The sequence below is a fragment of the Struthio camelus genome, chromosome 24 (assembly GCF_040807025.1).
Source record: "Struthio camelus isolate bStrCam1 chromosome 24, bStrCam1.hap1, whole genome shotgun sequence".
NCBI classification, from domain to species: Eukaryota; Metazoa; Chordata; class Aves; order Struthioniformes; family Struthionidae; genus Struthio; species Struthio camelus.
In genome coordinates this window covers 4745358-4760866 of record NC_090965.1, presented here as the reverse complement: position 1 = coordinate 4760866, position 15509 = coordinate 4745358, and the positions used below count along the sequence as shown (strand labels likewise).

Here is a 15509-nt window from a genome sequence, read left to right as displayed (position 1 = left end):
GACCACCAAGCTGGATAAGAATTTAGAAGTCGGACCCTGCTTTGTCTTCCAAACAGCCTTATTGGGCAACCTTTTCAATGAGAGCTGGCCTGTGTGTGCATGAGCATCAGTGAACCCAGGTAGGTCAGTATGGACTGCAAAACCCACTGGGAAAAGCTGATTAAATACCTGGGTGCTCTAGCCCACTCTGAGCAGGGCTCAGGAAGCAGAGCCCACCCTTGTTCAGGAACGTTGCCAGTTCAGGCGTGTCCTCCCCTGCCGTGTCAGTGTGTATAAGACAGACACGCTGCATGCACCCTTTCTGCACAGGGATGAGCCAAGCACAGTAGGGGAGACGAGTGTGAGAAGCGGAAAGAAATCTGCCTGCAGCTGGCTTATCATGGGCTGCCTGCAAAGGGTTAAGTCCAGAAAAAAGCCAGAATCTGGCCAGGTGCCAATGCAAGCCTCAAGCTAAATTGAAGGTGGCCAGCCAAGAGGCTGAGGCTGCTGTTTTCTCCCAGCTGAGCAGCTCCAGAAACCCAGCCTGCTGTGACCCATCCCCACAAATAGCTCTCAGATGCACCTGACAGGCCCTGCAATGTGGCAGGGACACGCCATTTACAAGGTGTTGCCTAAACACTCCAGCAATGTTCATTTCTCTGCTTTTTAGCTGTTTTGGTCTACGCAAAAGGGAGTCTTCAACACAAGCAGTCTTCTTTGAGCCAGGGCACCTTTTACGGGATCACTTTTCTACCACTGAGCTGCACATGCATGTGTGCACCTGACTTTTAGGGATGCCAGCTACTGATCCAGTTGATTTTAAACTGTGCAGGAAGTATTTGGTCAGGACTGGGCCTCATTATTAGGAGCAAAGTTGGATTCCCCTTTTGGTCATTACAGGGGTTGTTGCCCAACCACATGAAGTTGCACGTTGTACCGATGAGTACCTGTTTGCCTGCTACTGTGCAAGCCTAACCTCACCATCCTTCTAGAAAGGGCCCGTAACTCTTTAGGTTTCTATTAAGAGTCTGGAAGGCAGAGAGATACAGCCACTGTGCCGTCCAGCTTAGCTGGCGATTAGAGCAGGAGGCAAAGCAAGGGCCACAGAGGATCTCTAGTGAAGAGCTTAGTTCAGGAGACAGAGAGGAGCATGGATGAAACTTTCCTCACCATCTATCTCACCAAGTCAGAAATCCAGCCCAGAAGAGCTACACCTGACAACATTCATCTTAAGCTGAGACAAGTCTAGCAAGACTCTGACTGTGCCTCGGGAGCCCACGTCATGAAAGACAAGGTGCAGAAGCACTGCCTGACCCTCTCTGCAGAGGTTTTTGAGAGGCAAGGACTGAGCTGGCCACGGGCAGACACACAAGCTAATGCAAGAGGAACTTCTGCTCTGCTTATCCATGTTATTGCTGTATCAGTGTGACTGGCAGGGAATAGTTACCAGCCAGTTGCCAATGGGACATTTAAGTTCATATTTAGATATGAACAAAGCTATTAGATGTATAAAGAAGGGAAGAATCATGGATAAATATGTAGAGTGTCCACCATTATGGTTTTAAAACTTCCATTATAAAAAGAGAAAACTCCTTTTCATAAGGCCTCTATTACCACAGGCTCTGAGTGCTCCACTATCCTTACATTTCTTCCTAATGCTTGCAGGGAGACAGGAGTGCTCTCACTCCTACTTGGCAGGTAGAGAGTGACAGAGGGAGTGACTTCTCTTTTCTGATATGGACTGATACGGACAGAGAAATGAATCCAAGGCACATTGGCTCTACCTTCTCCTTGGAAGCACACTAGGAAGTCTCATGTAAACCCACATGCCCATTCAAAATTCACTGTGCTTCTTATAACAGAATCAGTCCCAGCTGAGTCCAGAGGCCTGTGAACCCACCAATTCCCGGAGGATGGGTGCTACATGACGTGCCAAGCTATCCAGCCTATGTAAACGTGCTCATGCAGTGAAAGGCACTTCCTCCTGCCCAGAGCAGATAGCATGACCAACGCTGGGGCTTTCACAAGCTCTGCATAAACACAAGCTCAGGAAGAGCAAACGCAAACCACATTTCCGCAGAACTTTTCCCCAACCAAAGGGACCTTGGTTCCCAGCCCTGGGAAAACAGCTGAAAAAGAGGCACAGGGGCCAAACCCAAGGATCTAATAGACAGCTTTGAAGAAACAAAGGGTAGGAACATTAGTTTTAATATGGGAATTGATCCGGGGGAGAAAGCAGGCAAGCAACAGAAGAGAAAGAGAGGCAAAAAGGAAATTTACTTTGGATGTGATCCTACAAACCTAATGCAAGAGACACAACTCCCCGCCTTTGCACACACTGCTCTTCACCTCAGCTGTGCTGTAATGGCTCAAAGGTCCTCCCACAGCCACAGACATACAGGCAACCCTTGTCATCTGGCTCTTGGGGTAGGAGGGACTAGGTGGAAGGTGAGGGAGAAGGCAGGACACCAGGAGCTGGAGGGAGAGGGAAGTAAATCCTGCATCCCTGCTCCTCTCGGAGCCTCGTCACCACTCGAACCAACACCGCCTCTCAGGGAACCCAGGTGTCCGAGGGTCTCCTTGTTCTGCCCTACAAACTTGGCTGCTCAGCCCACGTCTGGCAGGGCAATAGGCTCCAACCCTGGAGACAGAGCTGCCCCAAACCCACCACTGCCAGAGCAGGCTCAGGAGACAGCTCAGCCCCAAAACCGCAGCCCCGGGCAGCCAGGCTGTCCCTGCCTGCCCCAGACGCTTCGGGCCGGAGGAAGTGAAACAGACCACCCACGTGCCCACGCTCGCCACGGCCGCGCTCTGTCCACACCACATCAGGCTGTGTGGAGAGGGGAAGTCTGCCAGCGCTGCCGGTGGGCCAAGAAGCCTCCAAACAGCTAACAGGTGGCTTTCAACATGAGCAGCTCAAGCTGGATTTGAACGGGTGCCCAAGCGCAAAAAGCTCCAAGTTTCATCCTCAGCCCCCTCAAAAAATTAATCTACCATGGACTAACACGGAGAAAGGAAGAGGAGGCTCTACGCTGATACCCTTGGTTAGTATTTTTCTCTGCTGCTCTGTCTCCGCGCATGGTTTCTTCTCCTGTGCAAGCATGCACTGGAGAACGCTAGACCTGCTTACAAGACCTGCTAGACCTTCTTGCAAGACCTCCCAGCTTACGCTTACAGCGACAAACAAGAGGACAGACGTAGCATTACCCTTTCCCTTCAGGAGACCATAAGGTCAAAGCAAAGGACACAATGTTACATCATGCAAAGGAAGCGCTGAAAGAGAGCTTGAGAGACCACCCAGCCTAGCATCATGCCATTGGCTCTTACTCATCCCTACTGAACGCTTTTTACCAGGATCCATTTAGCAAAAGGCAGTGAAGTGACACCAGCGCTGCTGGGCCGGCCAGACGCTGGGACAGCCCCAGCAAGCTGCAGCTGCCCGCTGGGAAGCCAGGACACAAGGGATTCCCACAGGAATGCAGCCAAGGTTCAGCCTGGGTGCTGCACTCTCCCATTCAAATACGCATGGTCTAGTTCAGTTCCTTTTGCTGAGGCAAGATCAAAGTTAGCCAAGCCATCCCTAGCATATTTGTTAATTGGGGCATGCTGTAATTTTCACCTAACAACCTAACACATCGCAAAAGCAGAGAGGGAACTGCCTCATCCCATCTGTACTTCCCTCCTACCCCCAGATCTGGCTTTCTGCCCAGCCATATTACTAATCACTTCAGGAGATTTCCGGGAACTATGGAGGCATAAGGGATTTTATGTGCATTTAACGTCCTCACGTCCTGCCTTCCCAGAAGCCCTGGTTTTCCCTTGCTCTCTTTGGATGTTTTCCTATCTCCTCCCCATTCAGCCGGTTTTCACATCAGTAGCCAAGGCCTGATTATCTTCACAGCAAGATGCTCATGACTTGCAGGACTGAAACTAGGGCAGCCCCTGCCCTAGAAACCTTTGGTGTCCCAAGGAACCTCACTGGACTCTCCCCATCCAAGGTGACTCTGTACAAACACACCGTGGCGTTCAAAGGAAGGATCTGTTAGTGCTTTCTGAACAGAATTACACCAAACAAACAAGAACAGAGACATTTCTGTTGGTTTCCATCTCAATACAGAAGCAGGGCGGTCTTTGCAGACTAGTATCAGCACTGAAACACATGCATGAGATAAGCAGGTTACTAATGTCAAGTGGATATCAGCCATCTCTCCACCTTTGTTTTTTCCTCCCTGTGGGAGATCCCAATTTATAAGGAAGGAAACGAACAATGGGGGATACCCTGGCTCACCCGTACAAACTTGAATCAACAGACAGTCATACATGTCAGAGGAAGAGAGGGAGACACACACAGAAAATGCAGAACGGTGTTGGCGTTTCAGGGTGACCTTTTTAGCTATGGCAGGAAGGTCAGAGCCAGAACAGAGAACTCCGACACAATGAGCCGCCAAAGCTAAATATAAACCAGCCAAGGGCACGGATACAAGAGTTTGTTTTTACAGTGAGCCAACAGACGATCAACATTGTGCCACATCCCTGCTCAAAATAATTCACAGCTTTATCATTGCTGACAGTCTTTGCATTTTATCAAAGAGGCAGAGCCCATACTTACGCCCATTTGCCACTCTAAGTCAGTGGAAACAATTAACTAGGAATGGGAAACGCTCAGACCTTTCCATTCCTATTATACCAGTCTAGGAACATCTATTATCTTCATCTCCCATGATGGGACCACCTAATTGGGGAGCCAGTTACCTAGTTTCCTCACACACACATTACCCTTAACGTTACTTTGACTACTACAAACACCGTAGCCAATATGCCACTTGGCAAAAACTGCTTTTCCTTACACCTAGGACATGCGTTGAGATTTCTACACCTTGTTCACAAGTACCAAGATCTGGTTGACAAACTGTTTCTGCCTGCTTACTCAGAAAAAAGCTGTCTTTTACCCAGCACACCTATCTCTACAGTACCGAGAACCTCATTGAGATTTTTGAGAGAAAGGGCAGCTTTCGGAAAAGAAAAAACACTGAGAGGTTAAGAACAAGGAAAAGAAACATGCAAGAAGAAAAGGATGAAGTTAAAAAGAAAACATACTACAGTCCCAAACAATAGATGGAAAATTGCTCTAGCTAAAATACAGAATGCTATTTTTAACAACAGTGGCAAGAAAAAAGAAAATCCTGGTGTCATGCCAGTAACACATTTGTTAGTTTGGTGCCCAGGGAGACACTCAACTGATTTGCATGGCTGGTATTTAACATGGTATTTCTTGCTATGCTTATGTTACAGCAGAGGAATCATTTCCTTACTCTCGAGCATGTACTTCTTGGCAATAGGCAAAGAGAGCAGCCGGATGTGACCGATGAGGGAGCCCCAGGCATGGGCTCTGGAGAGCGGAGCTTCAGGTGGCAATGGGCTATATGGCTGGATCACAAAGTAAACAGTTAGCAAGACCAGTCCCAGTGTGAGCAGGCCCTGCGAGAGAAGACAGGCATGTAATTAGTTACGCTGCGGTGAGCTCTTGTGTCTTCAGAACAGATTTCCAGGCTGGTATGAAGGAGCTGTGGCTGTGCGCTATAAGATGAACGTTTGAACTTTTGCTGTGGCTCCTCATTCAACAGCAATGCTACTTAAACATGCAGAGAGTTGTCACTCACTTCCTCTGTTAGGGCTGCCCAAGAATGAAATTAGGTAGTCTTCAAACCAACCCCCTAGAACTCAAAATAAATATATTTTAGCATTGCTAATGAGCTGCCACCAGAGCAATGATGAACATCTACGGACAGGTCAGATTCCTCCCACCTAGTCAAATAAAAGCTTATGCTTCCACCATACCTCTTACACAAGGTTTTATGGGCATTTTGCAGAAATCAGTCAAGCCTCAAAACACTCTGACAGAGTTGGCACCAGTTCCCTCCCTCATACCAGAATCCCAAATAAACCTTAAAAGATGACATGACGCATTTTTCCCCTTGGCCAAAGTCAAAATGAATCAACAGCAAAAACAAGAACAGAAGCCCCAAGAAATTGGAAGTTCCAGTTCTCCTGCCTTGTTATACAGCATTATAGGATTGGGGAAAACATATCTTGAATTCTTTTCTGAATAGGAATTATTTTGATGACTGAGCTGTAAAGACGACACTAAAACACTACCGAATATCATCTTAATGGGAATTTTTTCGCCCTGTAGCAAATATCTCCAAATCACCTAACAAAACAGCATCCTTTTACCCACTTTGTAATACTCTGGATAGCATCTAATAGTTGATGTTCTCAAAACGTTTTTCCATCTTCAAATATTATGGCAGTAAGCTCACTTTATAGACTAGAAGCAGAATAAAGACAGGTAGAAGCTTGTGACAGGATCAGAAACAGAACTTCAATCTTTCGATTACCCAACCCTGAACTTTAAGACTCTCCTTCCTTCCTCATAATGCCACTGAAGGTGCTGACACTGGAAATCTTTGCCTGAAGAATCAATCCAAAGGCCTCAGTCTTTAATAACTTAAGGAGCGGGAGGCGTTGACGTGTTCAACTTTCTACACACGAGCAATTCCAAGCCTCGGTGAGCTTCCCTTCTCTTTTCAAACCAACTTACGGGAGGAAGAAGGTAAGCTACACTCACTGGCTTTTTAAAAATAGAACTGAGAAAAATTCAACAAGAAAATGCAAAGGGAAATAAAAGACTCAGGTGAAAAAAGATGATCTTCAGACCCTCAGATGGTCCCTGCGTACACAAAAGACATCTTACCTTGTAGAGAACCACTAAGATAGGGTACCGTGGAGGTCCCCTTTGGGGTTCGTTTCTTTCCAAGAGCTGCTTGACAAATTTCTCAATGGCTTTTTCTGACATCCCACACTGGTGGCCAGTCTGTCGCACCAAATCAATCGTTTCTGATAGCTTGTCATAAATGCTGAGTTCATTAGCCGAAAGCTCCATGGCCTCTGATGAAAAATCCCTGCAGAGAGATTCAATACGTTAACAGAAAACGCACCCCAGCCATACAGCTCAACACCAACACATTCAAAGAGATTACAGGAACACTGTTCTGTCTAAGCGAGAAGGAAGGCCTCTCTGGAGCAATCCTGCTTACAGCGAAAGACACAACAGTTAGCTGAGCTCTAACCAGCCAGTGTCTCCCAGGGACCAAAAGAAGCCATGAAATTTACTGATAAGAGAAAAAAGTTGCTGAGATTCTCAGCTCACACATGTGAGCAAAGCGTCTCTGAAATCAATGAAGCTCCATTTCTTCATTTATTTCCAACGAGTCTGAATCACGAAGTGGTTCCTCACCAAGTACAAGGGCCAGCAATGCAAAACTGACCATCATATACAGCAGCCAAGCCAAGCTCTCCTGCACTATAACTTTAGTCACTTACTTTAACAGTTTTTCTTTTTTCCTGACTAAATACCCCGTTAACAATACAAATGGGATAGAGAAATAAGCAGTATGTGTGGGGCAAAGTTCAAGATTTTACAATATATTTAAGTTTTCGCAACAAAACGTCCAGGCCATCTGATTGTTGAGTAACAGTAATGTGATAGCGGCATGCTCTGCAAGCAAGAAAAACTCCCAGTGTTAAGCTCTTCCAAAAGTCTCCCTGCAGGTCATTCACACACAGAAACGCTGCGTAACTAAGTACTACAGCAAGAACTGCATTGCTAACCTCCAGACAGAGACAAAATGGTGTTTGATACCAAATTATTTCCCACCATGAAACTTCACCAGGGACGCTTGTAAGAACACACCTATGAGCGAACAACATAAAGATACCACAGAAGAAACGTATTCCTCTCGCACTCCCCCTGCCTGTCACAAAGGCAGAAGCTTGCAATACCAAGAGCAGAAGCTGGGCTGAAGAAAAGATAGAAAGAAGCAGTCGGATAAGTTAATAGCTGAAAATATGAGAATGCCATTGCTAGAGAGATGTTTAGCCTCAGCAAAACACAACCAAAGGAAAGGGAGCATTTGTGAGGTCTTGCTTTGCTTCTTGTTTCTCAGATGAGAAAATTCTAACCTGGATCCAACTGGGACAACCAAAACTCCTTCTGGAGAGACGCAATTCAGCAATGCGTTGCCCCAAGCACAGGCTGAGGCCCATCACATAAAAACCCAAGAAGTGTGACTGATATATCCAGCTCACAGCTGAAAATGGAAATCGGGTGCCTGTCTCCCTTTTGCTCCAAGTACCTCCTGACATCAGGAACGGACAGCCTGCGAATACAGTGCGCGGCTTAACCCAGTTCAACACCTTGCTCTGCTCAGTCTGTTGCCTTACTGTGAGAAGAGTATATAACTATTATTTACACAAGTCTTCTCTGCATGCACCTCTCAGCATAGCCTGCACTTTTAAAACACAGATCAGTTTTGCTTACTCGAGGACAAGCTGATAAGCACTGGGTAATATGTTATTTAAGCTCAGATTTGCTCAGCTCTAACTCATTCTGACTATTCCCACAAGACCAATCAGCCAGCACAAAAATATATACATAAATATATTTATATAAATAAAAAGAAATAAGATTCTCCTGTTAGGCAACCAAATGCAAAATCTGATTTGCCTTTGAACAACTGCACTGAGACCTCTCACCCTAAACTGTGGGTTTCTACAACAAACTAGAACTCAAGCAACGGTATTTCTAATCTCTATTTCTGCAGCGCTACGGGGTAGTTTCAGAAACTTTTCCACAGGACTACCAGCTTCAGCAATTGCTTCCTTTTCCCCATCTCCCTTCCGCCTTTCACTCCACCAACATTAGCTCCCTGTTCTGCTCTTGCACATTTGTTTCTGTGGTCACATGGTGAATCAGATCAGGAAAATTATCTGGCTGAAAAATAACCCCTATTTGTTTAGGCAGCAACTGCTTAAGCATCCGACTCAAGCAGTTAATGTCAGATGCTACATTAACATTAGTGTCAAATATCTAACCGCAGCCGTAGAAACACCAAAAGAGTAAAACGCCAAATTAAAACCTATGAGAACACGCTGCACTACATTGCTGGGTTAATTAGTTTCTGGCCCTGTTCTGCCACTATTCCTTGCATTCCCTGCAAATATTTGTCCCAGATCTTACCACCTGAACAGGCTCACGGGCTAGCAAGCTGTCCAAAAGCAGGTTTGATCAATATCTCGTTAGGGATTGTAAGCTCTCCAAGGCAGGGATCTTTTCGTCTGACCTGCAAAGCGCCTGGCATGCACTCGACCCTATAAAAACAGTATGCTGCTTTACTCTTTCATTTATGTAATAACCTGATTCATAAAATAAGCAAAAGCCAGTACATCTGCAGGATATTAAATGCCCTTTTACTTTTCCAGCTTTTTATGGTTACTTTAGTTGTCTTGACACTGCAAGACCACTACAGTAAATGGTCTAAAGGGTTATCTAGCTTCCTCTAGCTCCCGTGTGCCAAAGTTCAAGCCTGTGAACCTCTCCCCATACAGAACTGCAACAGATTCAGCAAGCTTTCTCTGCTTGGGAGCCTTACAGGATCTGACTGGAAGCACTTGAAAACAATTATCCCTACTGAAATGCTGTCAAAGAAGGCAATTTCCCCTTTTCTGAATAGCAGAAACTCCCTACGACCATAAAATGCAGAGCTGCATCTTCGTTCTCCCCACCTCCCCATTTGTATTCAACTCTGAGCAAACACATTTGAAGATAACCCCTGCAAGTCACAGACAGACATTAAAAAACCCATTGCAGTTCCTCGACAAATTCAACAGCAAGCCATGTCTTCAGCCAGGAAATAAAGCATTTTTTTAAGACACTGTTTTGAGAACAGATGAGGCCTTAAAAAAATAACAATCCATTACTTCCCTTCCTATCAGCACAATACTAGTGACAAAATAACCACAGGCTACTGCACGCACTTAGCTCTTAGTAGTGACTAAGTCTCGCCGCTTTTACGCAGCGACATCTCAAAAATGGGCCTTTTACGCTGGAGAACCAATATGCTTCTTTTCATGAACTCCACTATCCCAAGAAGAATAAGCAGCGCTGTGCGCTGGCTTTCCATCCAAGCGCCCCATCCTACAGGGAAACTTTAGGCACGCCTACGCAGAGCGTACGCTCCGCGTACAGAGCGTGCACCTCAGTGTGTGGACCGAGGCTTTGAAAAAAGCTAAATATTTAGAGAGAAACGCTGTTAGAGGAATCTTTACGGGGCAATCCGGTCCGCGTTGCTAACGCCAGGCTGTTGAACCTGAGACGACGGTAAAAAAGGACTCTCGGCTGCTTCAGCGCCCTCGGTGCCGCTGCTTGTCCCCTTGGGCCTGGCGGGGTGGGTGGCAGCAGAGGGGGCGGCACCCGGCCAGGCCGCCCAGCTCTGCAGGAACAGGCCCTGCTCGGCACCGAGCCACAAAACCCTCCAGAAAGGGGCCTAACCCCCCCCCAACTGCCACCTCCCTCATTTACTTCCAAGGCAGAGCATGGCCATCCAGGCCGGCCTGACAAAACACCTCCCCCCCCCCAAGCTGGTCTCCTCCTCCCAAACCTGGGTCCCCCCGCCAAGCTGGACAACCCCTCCCAAACCTGGGTCTCCCCCCCAAGCTGGTCAACCCCTCCCAAACCCGGGTTTCCCCCCACCCCAAAGCTGGTCAACCCCTCCCAAACCTGGGTTCCCCCCCTCCAAAGCTGGTCAACCCCTCCCAAACCTGGGTTCCCCCCCTCCAAAGCTGGTCAACCCCTCCCAAACCTGGGTTTCCCCCCACCCCAAAGCTGGTCAACCCCTCCCAAACCTGGGTTCCCCCCCTCCAAAGCTGGTCAACCCCTCCCAAACCTGGGTTTCCCCCCACCCCAAAGCTGGTCAACCCCTCCCAAACCTGGGTTTCCCCCCCAAAGCTGGTCAACCCCTCCCAAACCCGGGTTTCCCCCCCCCCCTCCAAAGCTGGTCAACCCCTCCCAAACCCGGATTCCCCCCCTCCAAAGCTGGTCAACCCCTCCCAAACCCGGGTTCCCCCCCTCCAAAGCTGGTCAACCCCTCCCAAACCTGGGTTCCCCCCCTCCAAAGCTGGTCAACCCCTCCCAAACCCGGGTTTCCCCCCACTCCAAAGCTGGTCAACCCCTCCCAAACCTGGGTTTCCCCCCCAAAGCTGGTCAACCCCTCCCAAACCCGGGTTTCCCCCCACCCCAAAGCTGGTCAACCCCTCCCAAACCTGGGTTCCCCCCCTCCAAAGCTGGTCAACCCCTCCCAAACCTGGGTTCCCCCCCTCCAAAGCTAGTCAACCCCTCCCAAACCCGGGTTTCCCCCCACTCCAAAGCTGGTCAACCCCTCCCAAACCTGGGTTTCCCCCCCAAAGCTGGTCAACCCCTCCCAAACCCGGGTTTCCCCCCCCCTCCAAAGCTGGTCAACCCCTCCCAAACCTGGGTTCCCCCCCCCCTCCAAAGCTGGTCAACCCCTCCCAAACCTGGGTTTCCCCCCCCTCCAAAGCTGGTCAACCCCTCCCAAACCCGGGTTTCCCCCCACTCCAAAGCTGGTCAACCCCTCCCAAACCTGGGTTCCCCCCCTCCAAAGCTGATCAACCCCTCCCAAACCTGGGTTCCCCCCCTCCAAAGCTGGTCAACCCCTCCCAAACCTGGGTCCCCCCCTCTAAAGCTGGTCAACCCCTCCCAAACCCGGGTTTCCCCCCACCCCAAAGCTGGTCAACCCCTCCCAAACCCGGGTTTCCCCCCCTCTAAAGCTGGTCAACCCCTCCCAAACCCGGGTTTCCCCCCCTCTAAAGCTGGTCAACCCCTCCCAAACCTGGGTCCCCCCCTCTAAAGCTGGTCAACCCCTCCCAAACCTGGGTCCCCCCACCAAGCTGGTCAACCCCTCCCAAACCCGGGTTTCCCCCCCCCAAAGCTGGTCAACCCCTCCCAAACCTGGGTTCCCCCCCCCCAAACTGGTCAACCCCTCCCAAACCCGGGTTTCCCCCCACTCCAAAGCTGGTCAACCCCTCCCAAACCTGGGTTCCCCCCCCCCAAACTGGTCAACCCCTCCCAAACCCGGGTTTCCCCCCCCCAAAGCTGGTCAACCCCTCCCAAACCTGGGTTCCCCCCCCCCCAAACTGGTCAACCCCTCCCAAACCCGGGTTTCCCCCCACTCCAAAGCTGGTCAACCCCTCCCAAACCTGGGTCCCCCGACAAACCTGATCACCCCCTCCCAAACCTTGGTCCCCCACCCCCCCCAACCTGATCACCTCCCCCTAAATCTCGTCACCCCCTTCCAAACCTGGGCGCCCCCCCTCAAAGCTAGGTGCCCCCCCCACCCTAGGTGCCACGCTCACACAGGCCCCACCGGGGGGGGGGGGGGGAACGGGACTGGCCCCACAAGGCCCCCTCGGGCCTCCTCACCGCGAAGGGGCCGTTCAGCAGGTCCCGGTGCCCGGTCGGGGTCCCCCCCCCGCCCCCGGCCTCACCCCGGCGGCCGCCCCGCTCCGCCGCCGGCTCCGGGCTCCTCCCGCCCGCGATGGAGGCGGGCCGCGGGGGGCCGCGCCGCGCCGCCGCTTCCTGCTTCCGGCCCGGCCCGGCCCGGCCTCCCCCCACCCCGCCGCCGCCCCGAGCCCGCCCGCGGCTCCCCCGCCGGCACCGCGACACCTCCGAGACCCCCCCCCCGGCACCTGCCTGGGGCTGCAACACCCCTGAGACACCCCCCCCCCCGGGACCCGTCTGGGCCTGCGACACCCCTGAGACCCCCCCCCAGCACCCACCCGAGGCCATGACACCCCTGAGACCACCCTTGGGACCCGCCTGGGCCTGCGACACCCCTCAGACTCCCCCCGGAACCCGTCTGGGCCTGTGACACCCCCGAGATCCTCCCCAGCACCCACCTGAGGCCATGACACCCCTGAGACTCCCCCCCAGGACCTGCCTGGGCCTGCGACACCCCTGAGACCCCCCCCGGCACCCGCCTGGGCCTGACTCCCCTGAGACCCCCCCCCGGCACCCTCCCGAGGCCATGACACCCCTGAGACACCCCCCCGGCACCCACCTGGGCCTGCGACACTCCCGAGACCCCCCCCCCGGGACCCACCTGGGCCTGTGACTCCCCTGAGACCCCCCCCACAGCTCCCACCCAAGGCGATGACACCCCTGAGACCCCCCCCGGGCCCACCTGGGCCTGTGACACCCCCAAGACCCTCCCGGGACCCACGTGGCCCTGTGACTCCCCTGAGACCCCCCCAGCACCCACCCGAGGCCATGACACGCCCGAGACCCCACAGCACCTGCCCCATACCCACGACACCCCTGAGATGCCCCCCCCCAGCACCTGCCCGAGGCTGTGACACCCCCGAGACCCCCCCCAGCACCACCCTGGGCCCAGAGCTCCCAAGACCCCTCCACATCCCTCAGACCCCTCTCAGCTCCCCCCAGAGCCCGTGACAGCCACAAGATCTCCCCCCGCGGCTCCCTGAGCCCGTGACGCCCCCTGAGACCCCCCCCCAGCTACTTGCTGGAGCCCACAGCACCCCTCAGACCCCCCCCCAACAGCCGGCCAGCCCCCACGGCCTCCCCGAGACCCTGCGAAACGTCAGCAACCCCTTCGCTGCCCCTTACCCCCGTCCCGCGGCTCCGGAGAGGGACGGCAAGCGCCTCCGGCTGGGGTGGCAGAAAGCCACCGCCGCCGCCGTCTTAACAGGCATGCAAAAGGCTTCCAGAGGGGCAGGGCTGGGACACGGAGCGAGCCGAGGTCCCCTGAGCCGCCACCGACGTTAAAAGCGTGGCAAAAACACGGGAGCGAGCGGTCGGCGCCTCACCCCGCTTTCGGAGGTGGGCTTCGCTCCTTAGGCGCAGCCGAACGCGTCTTTCAGGAACGTCTGTCGGGCGTAGCTGGGATGAGGCTGGCTGTTTTCGCTATCTGTGTGACTCTCCGGTCCCCTTTTCAGTCTTGTTTAAGTTCTTGGCCTCAACAACTTCCTGCAGCAATGAATTCTGCAGTTTAATTAAACACTGCGAGAAAAAAGTACTTCCTCTTATCAGTTTTGAATTTCCTGCCTTTTAAATCCTAGCTTGTGAAGGGAAAACAGGGCTCGGCGTCCAGCTAGCTACTCAGAGCCCGTGTTTCAAGGGAAGGAGGCTGAATCTGTCAGGGATGCTGCTGGCCAGCTGAGAGTGCCAGAGCAAACGTTGTTTTCCCTTTCGTTGCCTCAGTTTCCCCACTAGGAAAAAGTTGCTGTTGAGAGTCAGGCGCTCTTCTGCCTTTGGTCTGTATTTTTTATCTGCAAACCAGAATAAATGGATATCAACACTGAACGACGGTGGTTTTTTCTTACAGACGTTTCTAGTGGAATAAACCACAGGTAATTTGGCAAGGAGCCGGCGTACCTAGAGCTGGTGATTTGTTCCAACTCGTCAGGATCTCATCCAGCTCCTGTGCTTTGAAGGTGCAAACAACAAAGCCGAACGGGGGAAGACGCCTAATGACTTTTGGGGCTGGAAATACGTATTTTGCATTCCTGACTTAACTTGGGAAGTTCCTCTGTTTCTTGTGGGGTGCCTTTAGTAATTAGAGATGGCTTGAAGGGAGGCAAGCTGGCATTAAAAAAAAAAAGCTTGTGGTACAAACAACTAGGCTTTTCCATGTTACTATTAATACCTTAGACCTTGATCCTTCTCCAAATACTCATGCATGGGTTTAACAGTTTGCAAATGAGGAGTCTCTTTGATTCTGAAATGTAAATGTTTGCAGAGCTGGGGTTCTCAGTTATTAAAGATGAAAGATGCTTTAAATTGCAGCACAGCAGATTTTTTCAGCATGCTTTGTTGCCTTTTTGGCATTCCTCTCACCCTGGCAACAAAAGATTAATTTCAAAGTTTGGAGGGGAGGTTTTTAGTATAGTACGATTTGTTTTACGCTACGACCTTTGGATGTAAATTCAATTCTTTTTTACAGACATTTCTAGTGGAATAAAACAGCCGTTGCTTTCGATCGGATGTTCTTTGGAGCCTTCTCTTTTCCAGGTCTCTGTTTTGGGCCCTGTTTGAGCTCGCTATATTTATTTGCAACAGCAGTATTACACAGTTCAAAGGTATTGCTGCATTTGCTGCCATCTAATGGAAGATTTTAGCCTGGGCCTCCTCAACTCCATCTTCTCTTGCAGGCAAACAGAAACGTTTGCTGAGCCGGCCGCAGGACCGCACAGGAAAAGCGCCATCTCCCGCGTATAATCCCGGCAAATTTAGGCAAAGGGAAAAGCCGGTCTGAGGGACAGCAGAGGTCCGAGTACAGCTGGCAGCTGCTGCGGGCCCTGGGAAAGGAGCCTCTTTGGGTCGGTTAAACGGAGACGGTGCAACTCTTATCGTCAACCAGACTTGCAAAGCGCGCTTGGATTTCTACGTGCACTTTTCAGATAAAATAGCAAAGCAGAAATAGGGCAGATGGGACCAAACAAACCCTGCTGTTTGATACTGCAGACTTGAATCCGGACCCAGCTCTGAACTGAGCCGTGTAAACTCTTCCTTAGTAACCAAATTCTTCAGGCTGGTCCCGCTGCTCTTTCAGTAAAGCATTTTATAGTGGAATTTTTTTTTATAGTATTATTAAAAA

General features: G+C 51.2%; 1 protein-coding gene across 6 annotated transcripts in view; it reads right to left on the bottom strand.

Moving 5' to 3' along the window:
- Window positions 1-14008, bottom strand: part of C24H6orf89 (chromosome 24 C6orf89 homolog) — a 28310-nt gene extending 14302 nt beyond the window's left edge. Inside the window, exons 1-3 of one of the 6 annotated variants that reach the window (XM_068917969.1) lie at window positions 13720-14008; window positions 6734-6941; window positions 5292-5457 (exon numbers count right to left, since the gene is read on the bottom strand). In XM_068917969.1, the coding sequence (XP_068774070.1) occupies window positions 5292-5457; window positions 6734-6922 (355 nt within the window). In that variant the 5' untranslated portion in view covers window positions 6923-6941; window positions 13720-14008. Of the gene's footprint in view, window positions 1-5291; window positions 5458-6733; window positions 6942-9058; window positions 10121-10146; window positions 10252-12316; window positions 12462-13519; window positions 13698-13719 lie in introns of those variants that run through there. The other 5 variants (XM_068917965.1, XM_068917968.1, XM_068917966.1 and 2 more) reach the window with 5 other exon arrangements.
- Window positions 14009-15509: the final 1501 nt, after the last annotated feature.